The sequence below is a fragment of the Stegostoma tigrinum genome, chromosome 6 (genome assembly GCF_030684315.1).
Source record: "Stegostoma tigrinum isolate sSteTig4 chromosome 6, sSteTig4.hap1, whole genome shotgun sequence".
NCBI classification, from domain to species: Eukaryota; Metazoa; Chordata; class Chondrichthyes; order Orectolobiformes; family Stegostomatidae; genus Stegostoma; species Stegostoma tigrinum.
This window is the reverse complement of record NC_081359.1, coordinates 59,107,414-59,134,970: the sequence shown is the minus strand read 5'-3', so window position 1 is coordinate 59,134,970 and position 27,557 is coordinate 59,107,414. Positions and strand designations below refer to the sequence as shown.

The window sequence follows — 27,557 nt, the reverse complement described above, 5'->3', positions numbered from 1 at the left end:
GCAGGAAGGTGGGTCGGACGAGGTGTATTCTAGATAGCTGTGGGAGTCAGTGGGCTTGAAGCAGATGTTCACCTACACATCTGCCAATGTGATATACTGCATCCGTTGTGGCCACCTCCCAGTTGCAAACCATTTTAACTCCTCCTCGTATTCCTTTGACAACATGTCCATCCTGGGCCTCCTGCAGTGCCACAACGATGCCACCCGAATGTTGCAGGAACAGCAACTCATATTCCGCTTAGGAACCCTGCAGCCCAATGGTATCAATGTAGATTTCACAAGCTTCAAAATCTCCCCTTCCACCACTGCATCCCAAAACCAGCCCAACTAGTCCCCGCCTCCCTATCCTGTTCTTCCTCTCACCTATCCCCTCCTCCCACCTCAAACCGCACCTCTATTTTCTACCTCCTAACCTCATCCTGCCTCCTTGATCTGTCCGTCCTGCCTGGACTGACCTATCTCCTCCCTGCCTCCCACCTATACTCACCTCTACAGTCTCCATCCCCACCCCTTTAACTTGTCTGTCTCCTCTCCACCTATCATCTCCTCTATCCACCTTCGATCCGCCTCCCCCTCTCTCCCTATTTATTTCAGAACCCTCTCCCCATCGCCCTTTTCTGATGAAGGGTCAAGGCCCAAAACGTCAGCTTTTGTGCTCCTACGATGCTGCTTGGTCTGCTGTGTTCAACCAGCTCCACACTTTGTTATCTCGGATTCTCCAGCATCCGCAGATTGCATTATCTTTGTGGGTTTTATGGTGGGGTTGGGATTGGAGCGGAGGGAGCGGAGGGCTGCACGTTCTGTAGTGGAGGGGTTGGAGTGGGTGAGAGGGGTGGAGAGGTTGAGGCGATTGATATCATGATGGCAGTTGGAGATGAATAGTTCGAGGGAGGGTCAGGGGCCTTGGGGTGGTGCCCAGGAGGAAGGGGTGTGTTGGAGGTGGGAGAAGGGGTCAGTAGAGGGAGGGTTAGGCTCATGGTTGAAGAAGTAAGCGCTGAGGCGGAAGAAAACTGCTCTATATCTAAATGTGACCAGGATGGTAATTTGTTTTTCGCTTCACAGATTTCATCAGATCTGCTGAATATTTCTAGCATTTTCCAGTTTTATTTTGGATTATCAACATCTGCAGATTTTACTTCTGTATTGGGCAATTGCTGTTGCCGTGACAGGAGAAGGACTTGAAGTGATGTATCCTTAGGCTTAGCGCTACCTTATTTGGACTTACTGAATGAATAATTTGTTTATTGTCACTTGCATTTTACAGTTAATAATTCAGTAAAGTACAGCAAAAATCTTCAACAGTCGCCACAATCCAGTGCCATTTTGAACAGTTTAAGAAATAAAAGGGTGAAAGATAAAACTGAAAGAGCGTTTTGAGCCTTGCATCGCCAGCTGTCCTCCACTACCTCGGTGCCACCTGTACCAGAACGGCCAACATAGGACTCATTGGTTTCCATCACTTTGCTGCTGGGCCCACCTCGCCAACAACGCCACTGATGCTGATGCTGGAACCTGTGTGAACCTACACTCGCCCCGCTACCGGATGCTCCTGACTCTACTGCCAACTCAATGACACCAGGAGTGCCCGCTTTGGGTCTACTGCAATCAAGAGTCTCTGGCTCTACTACCAGACCAGGACGGCACCTCTGCCTTACTAAGAGTCCCGCACTGGTCGCCCTCCCCCTGAGATGTCAGCTTGCCGGCGCTGCCATCATGTAAAGTCTGTTGCCACCGCTGACTCTGATCGCTGTTGCCGTGAGAAGCCGTGTCCATTGCCACCTCCGACCACTGGGAGGAGTTGCCATTTCACACACGGCCCACTACAGCTGCCTTGCTGATTTTGCCAACTAAACTGCCACATAAGGCTCCGAAGAAAAGAAAAAAAGAAGAAAGAAAAACAGCAGAAGTAGAAAGGAAGGGAAAAAAATAGGAAGAAAACATGTGGGAACTAACGACACTTGGGCAAGGGTCCTGCTACTCCACTGCCACCTTGAACTTCGTTGAAATTTGTAGGAAATTTTACAACTAGTGGAAAATAAGCATGCACTTACAATGGTTTAGTGACAAAGACTGTAAAATATATGGCTGAATGTTAATAGGACAGTACAGGGAGGAAGGAGGAAAGCTGTATTCTTGGTGATAAATTTGTTGTTACTTGTTGGAGATGATGAACCTACTGTACTTTGCCAGTCTTCTGTGTCTTAATTTCAAACATTCATTTGTGTTTGGTTTGTTTTCCACCTTTACCTCTGCAAATATACTTCATCTAGCCTTTATTTCTTTGTTCCCAAGAATCTGAATAGGTATTTGTTCTGTTCACACCTGCTGCCTGAGCTTATGTATTTTATTTGGAGTAGTCTGTTCAACTCTTCTCTAGATAATGAAATCAGCCAGATAATCTTGGTTAGATCTTATACTAATCTGCTACATGCTTGCAGATGGTGTCATGTTTATGATTTTTTTGTATTGCAAGAAAAATAAAGCATCTCAAAAAAGTTAAAACACAACACCAGTTCGTGGACAGGGGTGGGTTCAATTTTGACTCTGGGGTGATTGTAGCTCATCTGTGAAGATGGCCCAGTAGTTTTCGGCGAGGTTTCAAGCTATTGAGTTGCTAAGTGGAATGTGGAGTAAGGTTTAACTCTACCTTGACTCTAATAATAACCTCTTGGCCTGCATGTTAGGAGCTAGGTCATGATGAAATCGAATCACAGGGAAATGGGACTCATGGGTATAAGGTTCCAGAAAGGTTCTCTGTTTTCGACTTCGATATATAGATTATACTTAATAAATACTTCCACTGTTCATTGATATGGGTGTGACTACAATCTATCAACAATGCAGCAATGGTGACAAGCAGTGAACAGATCCAGGAAAAAAAATGGTAGCAGTGTCTGAGGAGCATCCAGGGGCAGTGTGTGGAGGACAAAGCCAGACCAGTAATTGACTGCATAAGAGAGTGAAAAACCTGAGGAGAGGTTGATGAGCAAGGAAAGACTTCAAGAAAACCTAGTCCTTCAGAGAGGGAAACCCTGCGCAAGGCTGATGAAGTGCAGCAAGAGCCCATAATAGGAATGTGTCAAGCTGAAAAATCAGTGGACCCCAGTGAGTAACAGATGACTGTAGATTAGAGGTCTTTATAAGCATTGGGTATAAAAGGACACAGTAAATTCACGAGCAGAAAGCATGGGAGAAACAGGGTGTGGGTGACACCATTAAATGAATCCTATTTAACATGTCTTTCTCTTACTGTCTTTGAGAGCACACTATAAAGCACTTCTATTGCAGTAATTTTCAGTGGCTTTTTTTCAAACTCCTGATCTGTGCTGTATGTCTCAAAGAAATCATTTATTATCATGGGCCTGCTCTTGAATGGGCAATAATTGGTAGTAAACTCCATTTAATATGCCTTATCTCATTGTGATTTACAACTGTGAAAGAATTTTCTTTAATGTGATAGTTAATGCATTTTAGGTGAAATAATAAATTCATTCATGGTCTGTGGGCACTGCAAACAAAGCTAGCAATTGTGGTGCATTCTAACTGCCCTTGAACTGAATGCCTTGCTGGGCCATTTTGTTTCATTAAACGTGGGACGTGGGTGAAAAAAGTCCAGAGAGGCCAGTATCCCACCACCAAGTCACCCTTTATTTCCAAGTGCATCTTACATGACACTGATACATCTCCCTCAGGACTAGCTTTCACAGTGAGCAGAACCTTTGACACTCCTGTTCATATCTGCCATCCTGGGCTCCCTGATTGGTCTAGATTGACCTTGTTACAATCACTATGTTCCTCCCCCTCCGAGTCCAGGGACGCCGGCCTCTTCCTTTTCATGTAGACTCTCCCAGGGCATTTTTGCAAGGGCCTGTTTCCTCCAACTAAGCTTCAAATATGGGCATTGGGTAACGGATCATAGCCGGCCTCTTGAGCCTGGAGTGTCTTGGAAGAACTTCATCCTCTTCTTCAGGCGTAAAGATGTCAAGACTGGGGCATGCACTGTGTCCATCACAGACTCTGAGGTTTCTTTAACGCTAGGGGGAGAACCCATGGGTTTCAATTGCCTTTCTGGATGTTTTGAGGGGCCGGGTATATTTTGCTCCTGCCATCGTTGAGAGTTTCAAGTGGTCCACATGCTTGTTCAGGACCATTGCAGCTACCCAAACTTTGTACGTCACAGGATCTGATTTCACATTGACCATGCCTCCTACCCACGCACGGCCATATTCCAGCATCAAACTTTATCCCTGAAGTAACCTGTCCGTCAGCATCTCACTAAGGGTTCAACCAAAGTCACATGCCTCTGCCAGTCATCTTAACTTTGTCAAAGTTCCGACACGGATTCCCCTGGTTCTCGAACTGCCGAATAAAAGTGGTAGCATCTCAGAGTTACGGGAAGCTTGAGGTCATGATATTCATTAACCAAATCTGTCAATTCTTGAGAGGTTTTAATATCTGGTGCCTCAGGAAATGTTAGGGTTCTAATAACCAAAAAAGCTGCAGGTCTACAAGATGTCGGGAGAATTACTCATTCCCTTTCATTTGCCCCCAGTGTTATTTGCCCAGAAAAAAATAAAGCACCCTTTCCACATACTGGGCATAGTCTTCAACAGCAGGATTGAATAAGTCAAGCACACCCAATAATTGCATGATACCAGAAATGCCTGCCCAAACTCAAAGTTGACTATTGCAAACACATTTCTACAGGAGTGTTTTTTTTCTCTTGTCGCCACTGAAATAACTCCAGACACAAGTACCCCGTCACCGAGTCACCCTTTATCTATAGGTGCATATTATTTGACACTGGTCCGGCTATCTTAGAGCCAGTTCTCAGAATGAACACGATGTCTGACACTCCTGTCTGGTTAAAAAGGCATTTAGCACGCTTGCCTTCAATCCTTTGAGTTTAGGAGTTGGGACATCATGTTGAGGTTGTGCAGGACATTGATGAGACCTCTTCTGGAATACTGTGTCCAGTTCTGGTCACTCAGTTATAGGAAGGATATTATTAAGCTGGTGAGGATCCAATAGAGATTTATCAGGATGTTGCTGGGTAGGGAAGGTTTGAGTTGTAAAGAAAGGCTGGAAAGGCTGGGACTTTTTCACCTGATTGTTGGAGGTTGAGAGGTGACCTTATACAAGTTTATAAAATAATGAGGGGTATAGATTAAGTTAATGGTAGTTGTCTTTTCCTTCGGATGAAGGATTTCAAGACTAGGGGGCACATTTTTAAGGTGAGAGGAGAGTTATTTAAAAAATACATGAGGGGCATATTTCTTAACCAAAGGGTATTTTGCCCGTGGAATGAACCTCGTGAGGAATTGGTGGATGTGAGTACAATTACAATGTTTAAAAGACATTTGGATAAGTACATGAATAGGCAAGGTTTGTGGGGATATGGGCCAGGAGCAGGCAGGTGGGACCAGATTAGTTTGGGATTATGTTCAGCATGGATAGGTTGGACCGAGGGGTCTGTTTCCATGCTGTATGACACTATATCTATCAGCCAGGGCTCCCTGATTGGGGCTGTTAATCTGGTCCAATCAGGGAACTCATTTTGAGGTCTATCTGGCTAACCTCGTTACAATCACTATACCAGGCATTACTGACTAGGCTAGCATTTATTGCCCATCCTTATTGATCAGATTAAGAGTCAAACACATTTCTGTGGGTCTTGAATCATGTGTACACCAGAAGAGGTTTAAAAAAAAACACAAGTTTCCTTCCCTATAAGATGTTAGTGAGCCAGATGGGGTTTTACAACAATTTTAGAGGGCAGCTAAGAGTAAACCATGTTACTGATGTTATCAGGCAATATGTTACATTTCTCATGAGCATTTTGTGTGTAGAACCGTAATGTCATTTGGAAGAGAATGACTTTCTAAAATTACCCTGTAGAGCTACTGCCATTAACTTGATGTGATAAGATGGGGCATTTAAGTTTATCTTTTAATAATTCCTGAAACTAAACTTGAAAGGTGACATAATTGGGCCTTTTTTTCCCAAACTGCTGAACTACATCAGAATAGCAGATTTCCCTCTCTAAATGGCATTCGGAACCAAATGGATTTCTGACAGCAACAATTTCACAGACACTAGTTTTTAAATTCCTGATGCATTAACTTCCTTAATTCATTTCAATTTCCATTGGCCGTTGTCATGAGATTTGAACCTGCACCCCCAGAACAACAGCCTAGGCCTCTGCATACCTTGCCCTGTGACATTATCACAGTCTCCTCATACTCCAAATGAGTAACCATTTTCATTTACCAGAGTACTAAATAGTTTGATGCAAATATATTAGTTCACACGTAATAGATAGAAAAATAAAATCCAAAGTATATGTAATTATAAATGAATTTAAGTGGTTTCTTCTAGGTGAATACCTTGGATGAGCAGCTGAAACAAGCTGTCTGAAAAAACTGCAAAAAGCCTATCAATTTAAGTTTCCAAATTTAGTTTCAGAAGACATTAAAAGAAAAACCTAAATGCCTGTGAAACTATCACATCAAGATAAGGTAATCAGCAGTGTTACAACTGTGGCAGGAGGAGAGCTTAGTAGACCTTACACAAGTTTATAACATAACGAGGGATATAGATAGGAGATAGCTGAAATGTAAATGTTTTATTTGATTACCAAAAACTCAATTCATTTCTCTTTATTATGCTAACGATAACAACAGAGATTTTTACAAGGCTCTTCAATAAACTCACCTCCTGTAATGCAAGTACAATGTAAGGCTTCAAGGAAACCTGGTCCTGGACTGCAGACAGGGAAACCCCTTAGAGGGCAGCTAAGAGCTACTGGTGTTATATCAGGCTGCATGATGTTATGTTTCTCATGCACATTTTGTATGTAGAGCCATAATGTCACTGGAAGAGAAAGGCTTTCTAAAATTATCCTGTAAAGCAACTGCTGATTAACTTATCTTGATGTGATAAAGATGGGGCATTTAAGTTCATCTTTTAATATTTCCTGGAACTAAAGTTGAAAGATGACATTGATAGGCTGTTTTTAAAAAAAAACTACTAATCTGAGTTAGAAAAACTACTGAGGCAGACGGGGTAAGGATAGCAGATTTCCCTCTCTGTATGACATTAGTGAACCAAATGGATTTCTGACAGGAACTATTTCTCACAGCCACTATTTCTAAGACTAGTTTTTAAATTCCTAATAAGTTAATTACTTCAATTTCCATTGGCCGTTGTCATGTGATTTGAATCCGTACCCCCATAGCAACGGCCTGGTTCTCTGAATACCTTGCTCTGTGACATTATCACTGCACCACAGTCTTCTCATACTCCAAATGAGTAACTAATTGCGTTTACCACAGTGCCGAATAGTTTAACGCAAATATATTAGTTCACACACAACACATAAAAAATGAAATCTAAAGTAAATACAGTAATAAATAAATTAAAATGGTTTCCTCAAGATGAACACCTCAGACAAGGCTCTTCAACAAACTCAAAAATAACCACGTTTACTACAGGAAAATGTACTCTTCAAACAAATGGAAAATTGGCAAGTTACAAAGTGAATTAACAACACGTACCTTAATCTCTGTGTCTCTCTCACTCTCTCTCTCTCACACACACACACACACACACACACACACACACACACAAAATAGGCAGGATCAAGAGTCCAAATTAAAAACGGTATAATCAGACTGCTTTCTCACAGTTCCTTCACTTTCATGTTGATGGGTTCACATTGCTGACAGTCACAGAATAATGGGAAATCTTCAGAACAGATTACAGATTCAAAGAAGATACAGTTATCAGGCATTTTCCACTGAAGGATATGGAGCATTCTGCGATCAGCTCCAGATGCTAACCCTTTAGACTGAAAGAAACACTACTGTATACTTGCAAGCTTCTGCTAAAACTGCCCACAGCTTCTACATGTGTACTGAAAAAAAACACCCATTACCTCAATCCAGAGGTTGTTGCAAGGTGATGACAGCATAGTTCCAGTAGGACTTTGTTTAGGTCAGTTTGGTCAAAATTAAAGCAATAAACTCCACCATTATCTCTTTCTAAAATTTTGTTGGACACGACTTTCTAAAATCACTTGTTCCTTTGTAAACAACCAACGAATCACTGTTTTCTTTACTCTTTTGACTTTGCAGTTCTAAGCAAAGAATATGCTAAAGCCTTTGCAACTCAGTAATGCCCATATGTCTATCTTTCCTTTCTCATAGTTCATAAAATTGTGCATTCCCAACAGCTGTAGCTTTATATGATATTTTTCGAATGTCTTTTTCTTTCAAATCCCTTTATGTTTCTGCAGGCCAAAACATGATTACAGGTGTAGCATTTTACCTGTATACAGCCTGACAGAAATTTTGCTCTTTCAAACTTTGCTAACAATGCTTTTAAGAACAGCAGCAATGTAATTTCACATCAGAGGCAACCAAAATAGAGCAAGTAAATTTCACATTTTGTAATTAAATACACAAAATTGTGCTCCCTCAAGTGCACCACTGAAATAATATTCAGCAATTAATAGAACATTAGCACCTTCCACAGTCATTGCTTTTGGAATCCCAAATGAATGATACAAATTTAGGAGTTGGTCCTGCCAGTCCCTGTGGTATAAGTTAATGTTTATATATTCCTACTGTTTATATCTTTTCAACGCCTAATATCTCTGCTCCCTAACGGGGTAATTGTCTTCCCTAAATACTTCATATGCTTGCTCACATAGTAGTCAAAAATGCTCTTTCCTTTTTTTAAGCTATTGTGTTCAATGTAAGGGATGTTACTGCTGAAAAGTCGGACATATTCCCATATTAATCATGCAGTACGTGCTACTGAGTGCTCTATTGGTTAGTTAGGGCAGTTCTATCTGCTTCCTGGGCCATTTTCCAAACGGTGAGATAGGACAGAGGCAACCTGATCAGCGAGTCGCTCCTAGCTAATTGCCCTTGTTAAAGGCCAATGTTAAATTTTCCTGTTGGTCTCCAGGTGTGCAGAGGTGACAAGGAAAAGTATTTCTGGAGAAAACCTTTTGGTGTTACGCCAGAGCCAGTGGTTCAGGCAGCCTTAGAGACATTCCCTGCCAGCCTTATTTCAGCTGCACTCTGCCCTGTGGAAGGGGCTTAGCTGTTGTGGTCATTTCCAAAGTTAAAAAGAAGTTGGACAAGCAGTACCTCTATCAAGGGGCATCTTCTTCACTCACCAAAAAGTGCAACATTCTGCTTCCTCACTGATGGAGGGCCTACCATTGGTCAACCAGTTTCAAAAGCCTGCCTCTTATCCTTAACTGGATGACCAACCTGCCTCCTCACCAGTAAGTGGCCAATTTTGGAAAAACTAAAGCAAGTGGCTGCTCCTGAAGCAGCCTGAGTTTGTGAACCCCATTTGAGATTCTTGTCTTGGTACAGGGAAAAGCCCTGCTCAGGATATCTGAGTGCAATGCATACTGTTCATGATTTGTAATGAACTTGTACACAAAACCTTCGTACATGTGCCTATAGTGTATTTATCATCTTATGGCACCCTCAATAACTGATTTACTACTACTTGCACCCTTTTTGATTCCTTCATGACAGAACTAATGCTGTAAAATAGCTGACTTCAGCACAAATGACTCCAGTTCAAAGTCAAATTTAAGTAACTGCTATCACAAAAGGAAATCTGCAATGAAATGTACAAATATATCAATGATAGCAATGGTCATACAACCATACTAGGATGGATCACTGTTAACATTGCAATGTACAGTAGTTTTACGCAGAACTAGGAAGGTACAAACGTTTTAACACTATAAATTAGATGATGGATTTAGGGTCACAATAAGGAGAGCAGTAAACCAAAATCATAATTGCTACTTTCATTAATTAACTGCTGATGAGGTCTGCACAGAGACATGACAATCCTTTGGGAGAAAATTCAGGCAATGTAATTCCTGTTATTTATCATATAGACAAGAAATTGAAGATTTAAGAGGTAGTCTCTTTATGAACAGCCTTTATTCCCCACACTTACATTTTGTTCTGGAACACATTTACATCATTTTATGTTGTGGTGGAATGGGTTGAATGATAAGGAATAAACTGGAACAAATTAAGAAACAGAAAGTTGAGCACTCAGGATAATTATCAGTAAAACTAAACAGCAGACTTCAGCATCAGTACTACAATGCTCTCTGCAACATGCTTTCTGCAAGTTCCTAATGTAGAGTGAGGTATATTTAGTAGATTTCTAACTCTGCGTGACTGCTCACATTTCTAAACAAATATTGTTAAGTGTTTTCTTTCTGTGAGCATGTCTTGTTGCAGTTATGCAGTGTGCCTCTGACTGCTTAAATTGCAGAATCAGAGAACACTGATCTCATCAGCAATGTAGTTCCTGATTGGAAGTGACTAAATCATAGTAAAGCCACACTCATCTCAGAGTAAAAACTACACAGATTCAAACTCCAGTACAGAGATGTAAACAATTGAATGCAGCAGTTGCAATTCACCCAGAAAACGTAAGCCTGACCTGGTCAAAAAGACGATGTGGAGGGTGGGCCCCAGGCAAAAGGCAAAACCTCTTCTGCCATCTATTTTTCAGATGATTCACTAAAGGACCTGCTGGAGATGGCGTGAACATTTTCCATGTCTTCTAGTCAGAGTACAACATCGAAACACAGTTCCTGTTTTCTCCCCATACCCTTTGATCCCTCTCGCCCTAAGAATGACAACCAACTCCTTCTTGGAAGTATTTAATAATTAACAGTCCAAAGATGACCAGGCTAGATGGATTGGCCATGCTAAATTGCTCATAGTGACCATGGAGGTTAAGTGGATTAGCCATGTGAAACGCAGGGTTACAGGAAGAGGGTAGGGGGGAGTGAATCCAGGTGGGATGCCCTTCAGAGAATCAGTGGGACTTGATAGGCTGAATGGCCTGCTTCCACATTGTAATGACTCTTCAATTTTGGCCTCAACCACTTTCTGTGACAGAGAATTCCACAGGCTGTCCACTGAGAGAGATGGGCATCCTCAGGGTGCATAGAGTTTTGCTAATCATGGGGGAGGGTATGCTAAGGAGTTCCTGAGGTGAGGTCAGATCCTTGCAGCTGCTGATCAGGACATTGGAGTGCAGACTGCAATGTCGTGGGATGAATGAGAAGCTGCAGCTAGAAAGTTATGAAACTGTTCTTCACCTTCCAGGTCAAACAGGTCTTGAATATTCAGGAGAAACAGAGTGAAAAGAGAGGAGAAACACTGCCATGTTTTGAGGAGCAAGTTTTGTTGTGCCCTGAATGATCAGCCTTAGTGTCAGCAGAACAAATAAGGAGGGCATATGTAGACAGGATGATAACACCTCCACATCTCCATGTTTAGAGGTACATGATAGTGATCCTTGTACAATGATTCTAGGAGCTGTTAGCTCAGTCATTTAAGCAGCAGAAACACTTGTAGCTTATCCAAGTGAATGTCAAGTGGTGAGACATACCTATGGATGGCCTTCCTGACCTGCTCCCAGTTGAAGTAAGGGAGGCAGCGGTGCAGGGGTAATGTCGCCGGACTTGGAATTCAGAGCCCCAAAGCAAATGTTCTGGTGACACAGGTTCACCATTACAAATGATGAAATTTGAATTCAAAGAAAATCTGGAAATAAAAGCTGGACTAATGGTGACCAGGTAACCACTGTCAATTGCTGTAAAAACCCCTTTAGTTGTTGAATATCCTTTTAAAGGAGGGAAATGTGCCATCCTTACCTGGTCTGGCATGATTCCAGATCAACAGTAATATGGTTTCCCAGTAAGTCAATTCAGTTGAAGGGGCAAATGCCAGCCTTGCCAGCAATGTCCAATCTGTGAAAGAATAAAAAGAAGTCCTTGTTTTCAGGCTCCTATAGTCAGGTATCTTTGCCCTCAGTACCTGACTAAGGGACTGGTGCCTGGAACATTGTGGGGGTGAGGGAGTGGGGCATGCTGAAAAGCACCCTCCTATCCTTGTGTCAGCTGCCTTCCTTACCAGTACCCTAGTCCTTCCTTGATCAGAGGCACTGGGTAGGTGCAGTACCAGAGGTGGTCACCATAGCCCTGGTGGTGCTAAGCACAACATAACTGCCAACCTCTTGTTGGCTGTCATCCTTAGCAAGTGGCATCCCAGTTGAGGTAATTCATTTAGAAACAGGGATGTATCCTCCTGTGTTTATGTAATGAAGGAAATTTGGGACCTTGCTATCATGGTTTATACATAAAGAATGGTCAAGTGGAAGACAGGACTACCAACATGTGTGGGTCTCAACCCTAACAAGACACAATGTTTTCCAACAGAAATTAAACCAAATGTGGAACAATTGCTGAATGTATAAACAAAAATATTGTTTAACCTCTTCCAGCAAAATCATCCTCACTTTATGATGTTACATAATGAATATAATCATTGGAACATTGTCACAAAAATGTTAGCTCATGCCTGGGGGACTGTTAAATTATTTCATAGTTAGCGCATCAGATGAAAAATAATTTCCTCTGCAGTTTTGTTACAAACTTTAAAACAAATTTGTTGTTTATCTAAGAAAATTCTGAAAACCAAATGCTCACTTGATTTAAATACATCTGATTAAAATTACTATAATATTGTAAAAAGCTTAGGGTTCAGATAACTATACGCATGAACAAAAATAAACATGTCTCATTGATTCTCACTCTCTCAGACCAGTGCATGCCGTCCATTATCATAATATTTGGTATTGTTTTAATTTAAATTGCCTAGGTAAATATTTCTGACAGGAATTTCCCATGCAAAAGCTTACAGTTGAAGACTGCATTCCATTGATGGATTCCCCATTTCGACCTGGTAAATCTCTGCTTTTACTTTCTATTATTTGGCCAGCTGCCTGATTTTGGGGCTGCTGCTTAGATCTTAACTCCTATTAGGCAATCCTCCAGATCCTCCACTGCTCTGCTCTTAAATTTAAAAAGATGACTTACACGTGTTCCCAATACAGCAGAAAATCTAGCCTGCCCTTCTGACACAACACTGCCTCGCCCTTGTCTCCAGCTGTGCTGTCTGTCCTCCTCTCCCAGTTTGATTATTTCAGCTCTTGGGCAGCAGAGAGTAACATCCTATAAGATTCATTTTTGAAGATAGCATAATCCAACAATGATTAAAATATAGCAATTTCATTGAAGGATTCAGAAAATGCTGGAAACTGAGGAAAAATGTTGGCACAGCTTCTAAACATCATACTACAGCTTCCTCCATTTCCTACAAACCAAAGGCATGGCTGTGGGCATCCGCATGGGCCTGAGCGATGTCTGCCTCTTAGTAGGATTCGTGGAACAGTCCCTCTTCAACAACTACACCGATACCATCCCTTACAAGATGATCAGAGGATTAGATAGGGTGGACAGTGAGAGTCTTTTTCTGAGGATGATGACTTCAGCTTGTACAAGGGGGCATAGCTACAAATTGAGGGGTGATAGATTTAAGACAGATGTCAGAGGCAGATTCTTTACTCAGAGAGTGGTAAGGGCGTGGAACGCCCTGCCTGCCAATGTAGTTAGCTCAGCCGCATTAGGGGCATTTAAACAGTCCCTGAATAAGCATATGGATAATGATGGGATAGTGTGGGGGGGGGGGGGGTGCTTAGATTAGTTCACAGGTCGGTGCAACATCGAGGGCTGAAGGGCCTGCTCTGTGCTGTATTGTTCTATGTTCTATTACCTCTTCCTCTGCTACCACAAGGAGTTTGAACACTTCATCAACTTCACTAACACCTTCCACTGTGCTCTCAGGGGCCATTTTTGACACCTTCCTCCCACTCCTGGACCTCTCCGTTTCCACCTCCGGAAACCGACTCGCCACTGACATCCATTTCAAATCCACCGACTCCCACAATTACCTTGACTATATCTCTTCTCACCCACCCTCCTGCAAAAATGCTATTCCGTACTCACAATTCCTCTGCCTCTGCCACATCTGCTCCCAGGATGAGGTGTCGTAGTCTAGGAATTCCCAGATATCCTCCTACCTTAGGGACCTTGGTTGCCGCTCCTATGTTTTTAAGGATGCCCTCAACCACATCTCCCCATTTCCCATGCTTCTGCCCTCAAACCCTCTCCCCCCAACAACAATAAGGATAGAGTCCCCCTCAGTCCTCACATACCACCCTGCCAACCTCCAAATACAACATATCATCCTCTGACATTTCTGCCACCTACAATCAGACCCCATCACCAAAAGGATATTTCCCTCCCCACCCCTGATGCTCTCCGCTGATTCCATGACTCCCTCCTTAGCTGCACACTCCCTATCAACCCCTCCACCACACCCAGTACCTCTCCCTGCAACTGCAGGTGGTGCTAAACCTGCTCCTACACCTTCCCTCTCACCTGCATTCAAGACCCAAACAACCTTTCCAAATCTGTAAGAAATTCACCTGCACTTCTTCTAATCTCATTTACTCTATCCGTTGCTCCTGATGTGGTCTCCTCTATGTCGGGGAGAACAAATGCAGACTTGGGGATTGATTTGCACAGCATCTGCACACTACATGCACCAAGCAGCCCATTGCCATCCATTTTAACTTGCCCTTCCACTCCCCTGGTGACATGTTCATCCTTTGAGAGTGGAGGAGGCCAGAGTGAGGCCAATGTAAACTGGAGGAGCAACATTTCATATTTCACCTTGCGAGCTTACAGCCCAATGGCCTGAATATTGATTTCACCAGCTGCAAAATCTCTCCTATCTATCAACATCTAAGCATCTTCCTATTCACCTTCCCACTCCACCCTTCCACTGGCCAACCACAATAACCACTTATCTGCATCCACCCACCTCCATCTCACCGACCCTCCCCATCCCCCTCCCTCTATTTATTTCTGGGCTCCCCACCCCAGGCCCAACAAACAGTTTTCGTTCAAAGCATTGACTTTTCTGCTCCTTGGATGTGGCTGATCTCCTGTGCTTTTCCAGCTCCACATTTATTGACTCCAGCTTCTAGAATCTGCAGGATGTACTGTCTCCATCTGACACATACTAATTGATTGCAGCATTAAAGTCACTTGTATGTCTATTATTTTAATGAGGCACATTGTAGAGATTGAGAAAATAATTCTAATGTGTCTTGAGGACTTCAATGGTGACAACAACCATCATGCTAGTCAAGGATGGCTTATAGATTTTAACGCTTATATCTTGAATCTCCCAGAGAAATAATCTATGTTTAATTAACCTTAAATAATAGGGGGAAAATTGAATAAGGTCCAAAATGGTAGCGCAATGGGTGGTTGACCAGTGCACATTTGCTATGCTGTGTACTTCGTATTGCCTCTTAAATTAAATGATATTTATGTGCTATCCAAAACTAGATGTGCCATTTAGTGGCTACAGGTCTCAACAGGGGGCCCACAATTTTGCAACACTGGGGTCAAGTAAAGCCAGACTTAATCACTTAAAGGGTTGGAGGTTGGAAGGGATGTTTTCAGACAGCAGTACGTGCTGGAAGAGCCTAGGGAGGACTGCCTGATCTTAAAGTAGAATAAATAAGGTCCAGTAAAACAGACAGTGTGCTTCATGGCTCTCTGATGCAGAAGGCATAGCAAAGAAAGGTCCACTATCCATAGTGACCAAGAAGCTCTTGCTGTGACATGGAGAAGGCAGTGGGAGCAGATTATTTTGGTCGATGCCAGTTGTGTAGCTCCTAAACTCATGCACAGAGAATTCTAGGGTTGTGCAGTGGTTACACTATTGCCTCACAGCACCAGTGACCTGGGTTCGATTCAGCCTTGGGTTACTATCTGTGCACACTCCCCTCTTAGTTGTGTGGGATTCCTTGAGGTGGTCTGGTTTTCTCTCACAGTCCAAAGATGTGCAGGTTAGGCGAATTGGCCTTGCTAAATTTCCTATAGCCTCCAGGACTGTGCAGGCTTGGCAGGGTGGGGATTAGCCATGGATAATGCAGGGTTATAGACAGGGTGGGGGAGTATGTTTAGGTGGGATGCTCTTCAGTGATTCAGTGTAGATTCGATGGGCTGAATGGCCTCCTGCCAGGTAGGGATTCTATAGTCATGGGGGAGTCAACATAAATGAACATTCTTGTTTCAATTATCAGTTGTGATGTTAGTCAGCATTGTAAATGAATAAGACTGAGGTTATGACCATTGGCAGAGTTGAACCTATTGAAGAAGGTGACAGTACATTCAGATCATCAATACATGATAGTTCAAAACGGAATTTAGAAGGAGGTTCAATAGAGTGATGAGAACGTGGTCCTCGCTATCTCAGGTACAGTGAATTGAATGGTAGAGATACATTAAAGAGAAATCTAGACATTCTATTGAAGGAAGAAGGGACTTGAGGTTCATGCTGGTTGATATAGAGAAAAGGAAAATGGGATGAGGCTTAATTGGAGCATTAAAATCAGATGGGCTGGGGTGGCTGAAGGGTCTGCTCCTGTGCTGCATATCCTAAGTGATCCTCTGATCTAATCTATACTTTCACATCTCTCTTCTCCCCCGTCCCACAATCTCTTCCCACCCTCATGCTGCAAACTATATTAGCATGCATTTTGCTTTCCATTACCAATGTACATCCTCATTCCTTTCTCCATCCAGGCACCTGGCCAAACACTGGAATACAAACCAGAAGTGGGAATGGAAGAAGAAAGTGTCGATGAACACACATCATTGACACTATCTCATCCTCTCAGATACTGGTGCTGCTTGTTGAGCTGTGTATATTTAGCTGGAACAGATAAGGTTGAAAGTTGCAGCAGCGGCATCAAACCAGCATTACACATGTCTGAGATCGTGACCTTCCTCCGCTGAGTAATTCTGGTGACTGCTCTGAACATCCTCCTCAAGATGGTGTCCAATTTCAGCGGTGTCAAAGGTATGTGTAGCAGTGCAGCCACCAGCTTGGCAGCAAAACAGCCCTGTAACAAACAGGTGTTAAATAGCCAAATTTTGGATTTCAAATGTTTTGGATGTTACTAACAAAACCCACTAACATCCTGGCATTTGTGGGAATTTAATATTTGAAATTACAATTAACCATCTGCTTTGACTGTGACATTATTTCCTGGCCAATCCCTTCATTCTTTCACTGCTGTCAGTTCTGTAGCTTGTCTTGTGCCTAGAATTTGGTAATTAAAGTTTGTGTGTCTTAGACTAATTCTTTTTCTATAGTAGGGAATGGCATTTGTCCCTTGGTTTATGTCTGAGTTGTTTCTATGATTCGTTTATTGGATACTACAATAAGTGAAAAAGCCCAAAACAAAAGACAGTTGAAACATGTGGCATTGAATAATGTAAAATGGCATTTTTACAGGAATATCTAATGGTTAAAGTGCTAAATAATCAGCTGTGCAGGCTATTTTCGCAGGGAACTGAGGCATTGCTCAGTGAACGGAGGATACTGACTGCCAGGACTGACACCCCAGCAAGTGAAGCTCTTGTGATGCACTGGTAGTCTCCCTATCTCTCATCCAGACCAGCCAGATTCAACTCCTACCTGCTTCAGAGATGAATAATAACATCTCTGAACAAGTTGATTGGAAAGTATCTACCCTAGCAAGTGGGAGGCAATCAATGGAATTAGCATGCATATTTTTACAGGTTATTCCAACAAATGGTGGCAAATACATGTAAAGGCAAAATGGAAATAAATAAACTAAACTCAAATATTAACATTTTAGGAACAGAAAGAGACAAAACCGCCAATATTTCAATCCTTACCCCTCCTTGCACCACCCCACTCGCTCCACAAATGTCACGTCTTCAAAGCTCCCAATCCTTCCCTCTCCCTAACATCACATTTTGTTGTTTCGTTCACTGCCCTGGTTTTGCCTGGAGATATATTCTTTAAAGTTATCACCAGTTGTTGAAGTTCCATCTGACCTACCCTTGTCAAACAATTATCCTAAATTTTAGCATTAACAGAATATTCTGTAAACATACTTATTTGGACATCATGGGGGTCATCTTGAGTTCTAAAGGGGAAAAAATGATTTTAAGAATGAAAGGAAGTTGCATGGACTAACTTTCAATCCTCACCTCTGGATCTTACAATGATACAGAATTGTCATTTGCACTTCTGGTTTCACTATATTCATTTAGTAGGATACTGATAGCTTGAATCCAAAACAAAAATGTGGAATTTTCCCAATTACAGTTATAAGCTTGCTGAATGAAATTCATGATACACTAATAACAATATTCTGACAATAATGACTTGTACTGCTTAATATAATCCCAAATCTCATGAGCATAGTCAATCATTTTCTGAAGAATGCACAACACTTCACGCATCATGTAATCACATTTTTATATGTAAATACATAAAGTTAACTCAAAGTTTTTTATTCATTATGGAAATCTTTAAATCACAGGAACCAATGGGATTTATTCATATGATGTGGGTTTTGCTGGCAAGGACACCACTTAGTTTCCATCCTTAATTGCCCTTGAACTGAGTGTCTTCTTAGGCCATTTCAGAGGACAGTTAAGAGTCAACCACCTTCTTTTGGATCTGGAATCACATGTAGGCAAGACCAGGTAAAGACAGCCCATTTCCTTAGCTAAAAGACTTCAGTGAACAACATGGGATTTACGACAATCACTGACAGTTTCATAGTCAACATTACTGACATCAGCTCTGTATCCCAGATTTTAAAATACTATTTTAATTCTACCAGGGTAGGGTTTGAACACAGCTCCCACAGCATTTCACTGACCCATTGGATTACAGTCTAGTCACATCACCGCCATCGCCCCATTTACTACAGCAGGATATTTTTCACATGTTACAATATTAAAACAAAGTAACCAACAGCAAAGTGGAACAATCACAACTGCTGATCTTAATGCTCGTGTCTAATGATTTTAAGTCCAAAATGCAATCAATTATTACATTTATAGAAATCCTATCATGCTCTGCATTGCATTTATGCCACAAATAGGTCCATGGTTGATACATCATTTTGTCCACAGAATGAAAGTGATTCAGAGTAGTTTTCATGTACCTGAGGATGATCAATAATGGGGTAACTATTACACCATTCATTATTTTTCCGCTCAGTCTTGTGGAATGCTCCACTTGCTGGGAAGTGGGCTGCTTTCAGGTAGGTAAAGCTAAGTAAACAGGGATACACCAAATAATAATGAATTGTTTTGAACCAAACTTGGACTTTCAGTATTTCACTCTTGTAAAGATATCATCAATGTTTGTTAGAGTCATTTAATACACATTACTTTTTTTAAACTTACTTAAATGTAATTCATTTTCAACAGGTTGTTCCTAAAAAATTAAGGAAATGATTATGGAAACTCAAAATATAAATGCCCAATTTGCTTCACCAAAGTTGAATACAACATTGTAAGTTCGAGCTGGAGTAACTCATTTGACCCTTTGAGTTTGTTCTGCCATTTAACAAGTTCATGGTTGATCTTCTACCTCAACTCCATTTTCCTGCCCTACGCCTGTAACCCCTTAATGCTTTTAATACACAGTGTTCTATCTGGCTTAAATATATGCAAGACCTAGTATAGAGACTTCTAAAGATCCACAACACATTTGATGAAAATATTTCTCTTCACCTTAGTCTTACCCTTTATTTAACAACTGAGTCTGTTTTCTAGATTGTTTTGCCAGGAAAACATTTTCTCAACCTTCAGTTTGTAAAGCACCTTCGTATGTTTACAAGATAATAAAATGTGAGGCTGGATGAACACAGCAGGCCAAGCAGCATCTCAGGAGCACAAAAGCTGACGTTTCGGGCCTAGACCCTTCATCAGAGAGGGGGATGGGGAGAGGGAACTGGAATAAATAGGGAGAGAGGGGGAGGCGGACCGAAGATGGAGAGTAAAGAAGATAGGTGGAGAGAGTATAGGTGGGGAGGTAGGGAGGGGATAGGTCAGTCCAGGGAAGACGGACAGGTCAAGGAGGTGGGATGAGGTTAGTCGGTAGCTGGGGGTGCGGCTTGGGGTGGGAGGAAGGGATGGGTGAGAGGAAGAACCGGTTAGGGAGGCAGAGACAGGTTGGACTGGTTTTGGGATGCAGTGGGTGGGGGGGAAGAGCTGGGCTGGTTGTGTGGTGCAGTGGGGGGAGGGGACAAACTGGGCTGGTTTAGGGATGCAGTAGGGGAAGGGGAGATTTTGAAACTGTTTTTGCCTCACATTTTATTATCTTGGAATTCTCCAGCATCTGCAGTTCCCATTATCTCTTCGTATGTTTACATTTGGACACCTCTCAACCTCTCTTCTTATGTTCTGTCGAGTTCAGACAAATAAGTAGACGGACCCAAAGACAATCCTCTCGTCCCAGGAATTTGTCAACTGAATGTTCATTATGATTGCCCTAAGAAGAATGCATTCTTCCTTAAGAGAGGAGACCAAAGCAGCACTTCAAGTGTGATCTCACAATTGTAACAAGAGTTGTTTACTCTTATAGTACAATCCCTTTGTCATGAGAACCAACATATACCACATCTGCTCCCAAGGTGAAGCGTTCCACTCCCAGACATCCTCCTACTTCAAGGACCGCAACTTACTCCCTCCAGTGATTCATACTGCCCTCAACCTCATCCGTTGTATTTTCCACACTTTTGTCCTCAAACTCCTTCTCCCAAACAAAAATATTGACAGCCCCCTTTTTCCTTACGTACTGCTGCACCAATCTCTGCATCCGCCAACTTTAGGTACATTTACGTTGGCATTGGACAAGCATATGGACGTACATGGAATAGTGTAGGTTAGATGGGCTTCAGGTCGGTATGACAGGTCGTCACAACATCGAGGGCCGAAGGGCCTGTACTGTGCTGTAATGTTCTATGTTCTATGTTCTATATCATTGCCTTCCTAATTGCTTGTTGTGTCTCCACATTCTCTTCCTATGATTCAAGTACAAAAACATCCTAAAGGTGACTGCTTGAAGTCCTGCCATTAATTATGTATATTTTGTCGAATGCAATGGCTATTCTGAAGTTCTGCTGGATGCTCTCCTGCCTTCCTTCCTCTGTGAACCTTAAGCTCATCCAAATCATTATGATCCACACTCCAATTCGCACCAAGTCACATTCACATTTCACTGTTGCGCTCCCTGGTCTACATTGCTACACTGGGAACCAATGCTTTGAATTTTAATTTTCATTTCTGTATTCCAAAGTCTACCTTCTTACTCCTTATCTCTGTAATCTCCTCCCAATCTGCAAGCATCTGAATGAACAGTCTTCCTCTAATTTGGCCTCTTGTGCATCTCTAATTGTTTTCACCGCATTATGGGCAGAAGCCACGTTTTTCAGCTTTCTAGGCCTGAAGCTAAGAAATTCCTTCCATGAACCTCTCCAACTGTCTGTGTCTCTTTTCTCTTTTAAGAAACTCCATAAAAACAACTCTTTGATCAAGTTTAAGTCATTCTTTCCTCATATCTGCCAAAGTGAATTGGTGTCAAATTTCCATAAAAGCACTCCTGCACCCTGGGAGAATTTATGACATTAAACAATACATAAATGCAAGTTGACACAAAGCATTTACTCAATTTCTTTCTCCACGGACCCCTGCTGTGTAATTCTGGCACTTCTTAATTTTATTTTGGTTTTTCAGCATCTGCTGAACTTTGGTTTTATAAAAATTGAAGGTGTTGATGTTATTTATAATAATGGAAAACATGAAAATAACAGTATTTGTGATGTTTCACAGCAAATTTGGTGACTGGCAGTGCTTTTGCAAATCGCTAAACATAGTTCTTTATGCCATTGATTGAAAATATACTTTACTGGCTTCGTGGACACAAAGATTTCTGCTACCAAGTCAGCTGATTATTGCTTTGAATACAATACCGCTCATGATACTGTTGCGTCTAGTGACAGAATTGCATGTAGGCAACCAGGGGAAAAAAAATTGCAGGAGTACCAACTGCCAATTTCATTGCATAAAGCCATCAACACAAATATATGGCAATTTTTTCATATTAATCGTACCTAAAGCATCTAGCCAGTCACTGACAAAGATCGAAAATGACCAATTGAGTGAATTCTTCGTTTACCAATATGAAGGAGGTCAATGCTTAGAATTAGAATTCCATCCAATTGCCTCATGCCATATCATTTCAGGGTCAGGTAAAGTACAACTGGCAGCAAAATATAACTCCTGCTGCTTTGCATGAGTAGTGTGTCTGAGCTTTAAGCTCAGAAGATCATTGAGAACTTTTTTCAGCTCCGTTGAAAGCCTTCCGCACATCAGTGCTAGTTTGAAATTATTCAGGCATGTTCACTTCATATTGGGTTGAGTTGCTGGGCTTCTACCCACAATGCAGAGGTGAACTATATGTGTGAGAACCAATGTGTTACTCAGATTCCTACCAATGAACAGAAAACTAAAAATCTTCTCCCCTCTGGCATTTGAAAAGATAAAACACAGTATATGATTTTAGTATAGTATAGGAGTTCAAATGTCATGATGTGGCTGTACAGGACATTGGTTAGACCACTTTCTGAATACTGCATTCCATTCTGGTCTTCCTGCTATAGAAAAGACATTGTTAAACTTGAAAGGGTTCAGAAACGATTTACAAGAATATTACAAGGGTTGGAGGGTTTCTCCCGTAGGGGGAGGCTGAATAGGCTGGAGCTATTTTCCCTGGACCCTCAGAGGTTGAGGGGTGACCTTATAGAGGCTTATAAAATCATGAAGAGCACGAATAGGGTGAACAGCCAAGGTCTTTTTCCAAAGGTGGGGGAGTCCAAAACTAGACGGCACAGGTTTATGGTGAGAGGGAAAAGATTTAAACGCGACCTAACAGGCAATTCTTTAATGCAGAGAGTGATATATGTATGGAAGGAGCTACCAGAGGAAGTCATGGAGGCTGGTACAATTGCAATAATTGAAAAGGTACCTGGATGGGTACACCAATAGGAAAGATTTAGAGGGATATGGGTGAAATGCTGGCAAATAGGACTAGATTAATTTAGGATATTTGGTTACATTGGCTAGTTGGACTGAAAGGTCTTTTTCCATGCTGTAAAACTCTATGCCTCTATGACATTCTTTAAGATTTTAACTCAAATCACTACCTTCTGCTCAAGTCTGCAATATGTTTCTAACATGTTCCAGTTTGGAGATTTGTAGCATAGTTATTTTCATATCAGTTGAAAAATCCTTTCAGTGCATTGTAAGTAGAACAAAAGCCCTTTCAAAATTAAAATTACTTTGCAATTAACTATTACAATAATTGACCATCAAAACTATTGGAAAAATTAAAATTGAAATAAGTAGATATTTTTACTGTTCTGGTGCATTTGTTGCTACCCAATATGTTAAAACCAAGTAAACAAACATGTAATTGCCAAGTGGTAAACAGAGATCATGGAGAATAACTAGCAAGTGTCGCATTAGAAGATTTCAGTGTTGCATATTTCGTTACCTGCATTCTCATCAGATTGATTGAATCCACAGATCTGGCAAATGGATCGGACCCACTTGTTCATTTCTTCCTCAGTTTCTGCCACCAGATAAAAGGTACGGTCAATTGTCTTGATGTCAAACACAAAGCTGTCTTGAAACTCTTTCTTTTTGAATGTTAGTCCAGCATCAACCTGCTCACAGAAATGAAGATCTATCACACGGATTGGTTTTTTAGAATGGTCATTTTTGTAGTACTCCAAGACATCAGGGTCTCCACTCATCCGTCCACTACGTAGAATGAACCAACGCTTCTTCCAGGTCTAAGAAATGAATTAGATACAGGAACCATTAAGGAAGTGTACATTACAATATGGTTTCTATTCCTCTATCATCAGCTTTTTAAATTCAGTTAGTTTATCATGTTCAAAACATTGAGATGTTTCCAGTTGTTCTTTTTAAATCATCATAGCCGATATTACAAATTAAACTTGCTTAACTATTGCGCAAATTTTAATAGGGAATTCTGATCTATAATACCATTTTATTTGAAAACAATGGGTTGATTTTCCATTCTACCTATGTGAAGAAGGGCTACAATCTGTAAATAAGATGCCAGGCAAAGAGGTAACATCTTTCTTGATGAGAATCAAAAATTGAAAGATATAATCCTGTCAGGGTGTGGTCTTGTACCTCAAATGACCAGCCAGAAAGTAAGACAAGTGCTGATTTAAAAACTAGACCATGACAACCATTATAAATCACAACGTTTACTCCACAACGGATATAAACTTAAAAACGGACAAAGCCTGGTGGAATTGGCAGAAAAATATCAGATTCAACACAATTTAATGCAGTGAAGTGTGAAGTGATACATTTTGGTTGGAACAATGAACACAAAGATGTGACGGCATGAGACAGGGTACAGTAACGTTTATAAGGAAAATGAAGAATTTCAGTTTTAAAGATAGATTGAAAAACGAGGACTGTTTTCCTGAGGGAAACTTTAAGGATATTTGATAGATACAAGAGGTTTAAATGAAGTGGAGAAAGTAAAACTGTTTCCATTGGAAATGTTCAAAGTTGGAGGATACTGATGATGATGAATGGCAAGTGAACCAGACGTAACAAAAGAAAACCTTACGTAGAGAATATTTAGGATCTGAGATGCATTGTTGGGAGTGCCGCAAAGGTAGGAAGTTCATGGCTTCCACCAGGAAATGGAAAATTAACAAAATAGAAGGGATTACTGTATGGAAAATAGGACTATCTTTTTGTTCTTGTTGACAGCCAACACTGAAATAGCAGGCTGGATGTCTCCTTTGTACTATAAACGTTCCGTGATTCTATAGATTACTGTGTAGCAGATGGTTCATTTCTGTCTCAATCATATAAAGAATAAGAGCATATAAAGAAACTGGATGGCCATCATATATGAATAATCTGAGCCTTTAGATTCCATAGAGATTTGACACAATGGGCAAGGGAGTGTGTGTGTTTTTTTGAAGTTACAAAGTACAGATACATAGTACAATGACAAAGTTGAGTAACTAAAGAACATTTGTGATGATTTTCACTCAATTTTATTTTGGTTTGATTGTATAAGAGAGAAAAGTAAAGGTAAGGAATGTCTCACTTTGCTGACTAATGTTGTCCAAGTACGAAAACATTCACAAAGTCTTAAAAGCACTATTATTACTTAAATTTGGTTTAGAGGCATGTAATAATATTAACAAGATTAGAAGCAGTATATCCATTTTTAATTAATCTATTTTAGTACTGTACAAGTTACAGAACCAAAAGTGGTTTTTCATTCCATCATAATCTTGCTAGCTTTATTTTCCTTCAGTAAGTCAAAACAAATATTATTCCTTGCTTTTCGCTGTAGTCCTGTATCTTCTTCAACTTTAATTATTTATATCCTTTTCCCTTAAAAAAAACACTGGTTTGTCTCTCAGCCAATTCCTTGTGTCCAGACATTCCATATATTAATACTTTTCTCTAATCCTTTGCATCAAGAATTTCTGCCAACATCTATCTGCCCTGTCTTGGTGTCAAATTCTTTATTGATGAACATGCACTATTCACTCCCAGTTGTTCAAAGTACACTGGCAAATTTAGCAAGATGATTTTATGTGTAACTTTCCATGCATAGCCATCAACATAAAAACTCAATTGTAAATTTTCCTTTGGCCAAGCAGTGCAATTGTATAATAACTGGAGCAGGGCTTCTCCAGCATCTCAGATTAAGTGAGATTATCTGAAAATTAGCAGCTCCTCAAGTGACTGATCAATGTTCATAGGTCTTAGTTATTTATTGGTTCCATTCAGTTGCTTTGATCATCTTTGTTACACTGGACCTGGGATCGGAATCAATTGAAGGTGCACAGATTTGTTGCGCATGGCTGTAATTGACTACATTCAGCTAGAATGAATCTAAAATCAAAATAACTGTAGCAACAGCAGCAGAAACCAAACTGAGCCAGCCTTCATTTCACTTAAGGTTATGGCATGTACGAGTGATCAGTGAAGAATTTAAGTGACAATTGTTGTCTGTGCACCAGGTTCCAGGCGCACGATGACTAATGTTCCCTAATGGTGGAATCGGTGGAAATTAAGAGACTACTTTGGACTAGTGGACTTTGGGGCACAAGTTTGCATATACTCGGGTGTAACATAGTGATAGGTGCAACTCAAGTCATGTTTTAAATTCCACAACCTTAGACATTATTTCAGTTGATGTTTCGTGTCTTAGTTGTAATGGGAGATACTGTAAAATGAGGGAGGAAAGGAAATGGAGATTTTAAAAGCCACGTTTACTCTGCTTTAATTATACTTCTGTAGGTTAGACTGATTAAAATCTCAGGTTCTCACCTTCACTACCACTACTTCAGAGCAGATTGAGACAGAAATGAACCATCTGCTGCACAGTAATCTATAGACATTATCTAGATCAGAGATAGTATGTTCTTGCAGAAGAGGCTCACTACAGCATGAGGTTTGTCGGATGTTTCAATCCCAGGAGATAAAGTACATCAGAAAGTCGGTTTTCATCAGCAACTTGACACAAAGTTATGCTTGCAAGAGGCAACACCCCCGTGTTTTGAGATGTGGAAATATCACTTTTTACAAGTTGCCCTCCTATGCTGCATGGCTGTCCAAAGATTCCTGCATAGGCTGGACAAAAGGCATCCCCTTTACGTATCTGTGCAAAAAGTATTAAAGGAGCTCCTCACTTAAAGTGTCCATGCAACCCAAAATGAATTTAAGTAAAGAGATAACAAGGTGTACAGCTGGATGAACACAGCAGGCCAAGCAGCATCAGAGGAGCAGGAAAGCTGACGTTTCGGGTCTAGGCATGATCTGTCAGTCATGACTCCCTGATTGGGGCTGTTAAACTGGGCCAATCAGGGAACATGTACTCAATGAGATCCACCTGGCCAATCTCATTCTAATTAATTCCCCTGCCCAAGTCCAGGGATGAAGGCCTGGCTTCTTTCGTGTAACTTCTCCTGGGATGTTTTCACCCCAGGTCTGTTCCTCTGACTCTGACTCAGGCAGTGTGTAGTGGACCATAGCAGTCTCTTGCTCCCCGACCGTCTCAGGGGAAATTTCTCCTGTTCTTTGGGTAGTAATGGTATTGAGGCTACAACATCGGTTGCATCCATCTTGGACTCTGAGGTTTCTTTGATGCTGACAGAGGGAGGACCATGGTTTCTGACAGCTTTTCTGGCTGTTCCAAGGGTCAAGGTATGTCTTGCTCCTGCCCCGTTTGCGAGGTAGCAGATTTCACGATATGCACATTAGTTCAGGATAGCATCACCTACTAGAGCTTTGTATGTCACAGGACTTCACCTCGTGTCAACCTCCCCTCACACCCAGGCAGGGCTATTTCTGTGGTTTCAAAACTAAACTTCATCCCCTGAAGTAAACGGTCTCTCTCACTGAGAAGGGACACGTGGCTGGCACTGGCATCCCTGAAGCCATTTCACTCTTGCCCCACAAGTCCATGAATATCTGGTTTAAGGTGGTGTGGAGTCTTCTCCCCATCAGCAACTCTGCTGGAACTATCCTACTCTTGACACCACTGAAGCTGGATATCCTATCACCAAGTACATACATTCACACACACACCATGGCCAGGGCTCCCTGATTGGGGTTGTTAACCTGGGCCAATCAACGATTTCCTAATCAGTGACATTAA

General features: G+C 41.3%; 1 protein-coding gene across 1 annotated transcript in view; it reads right to left on the bottom strand.

Annotated features, from left to right (window-relative positions):
- Window positions 1-27,557, bottom strand: part of gab2 (GRB2-associated binding protein 2) — a 316,592-nt gene that overhangs the window by 94,782 nt on the left and 194,253 nt on the right. The window contains exon 2 of the mRNA XM_048532916.2: window positions 23,376-23,676. Coding sequence (XP_048388873.1) covers window positions 23,376-23,676 — 301 coding nt within the window. The remainder of the gene's footprint in view (window positions 1-23,375; window positions 23,677-27,557) is intronic.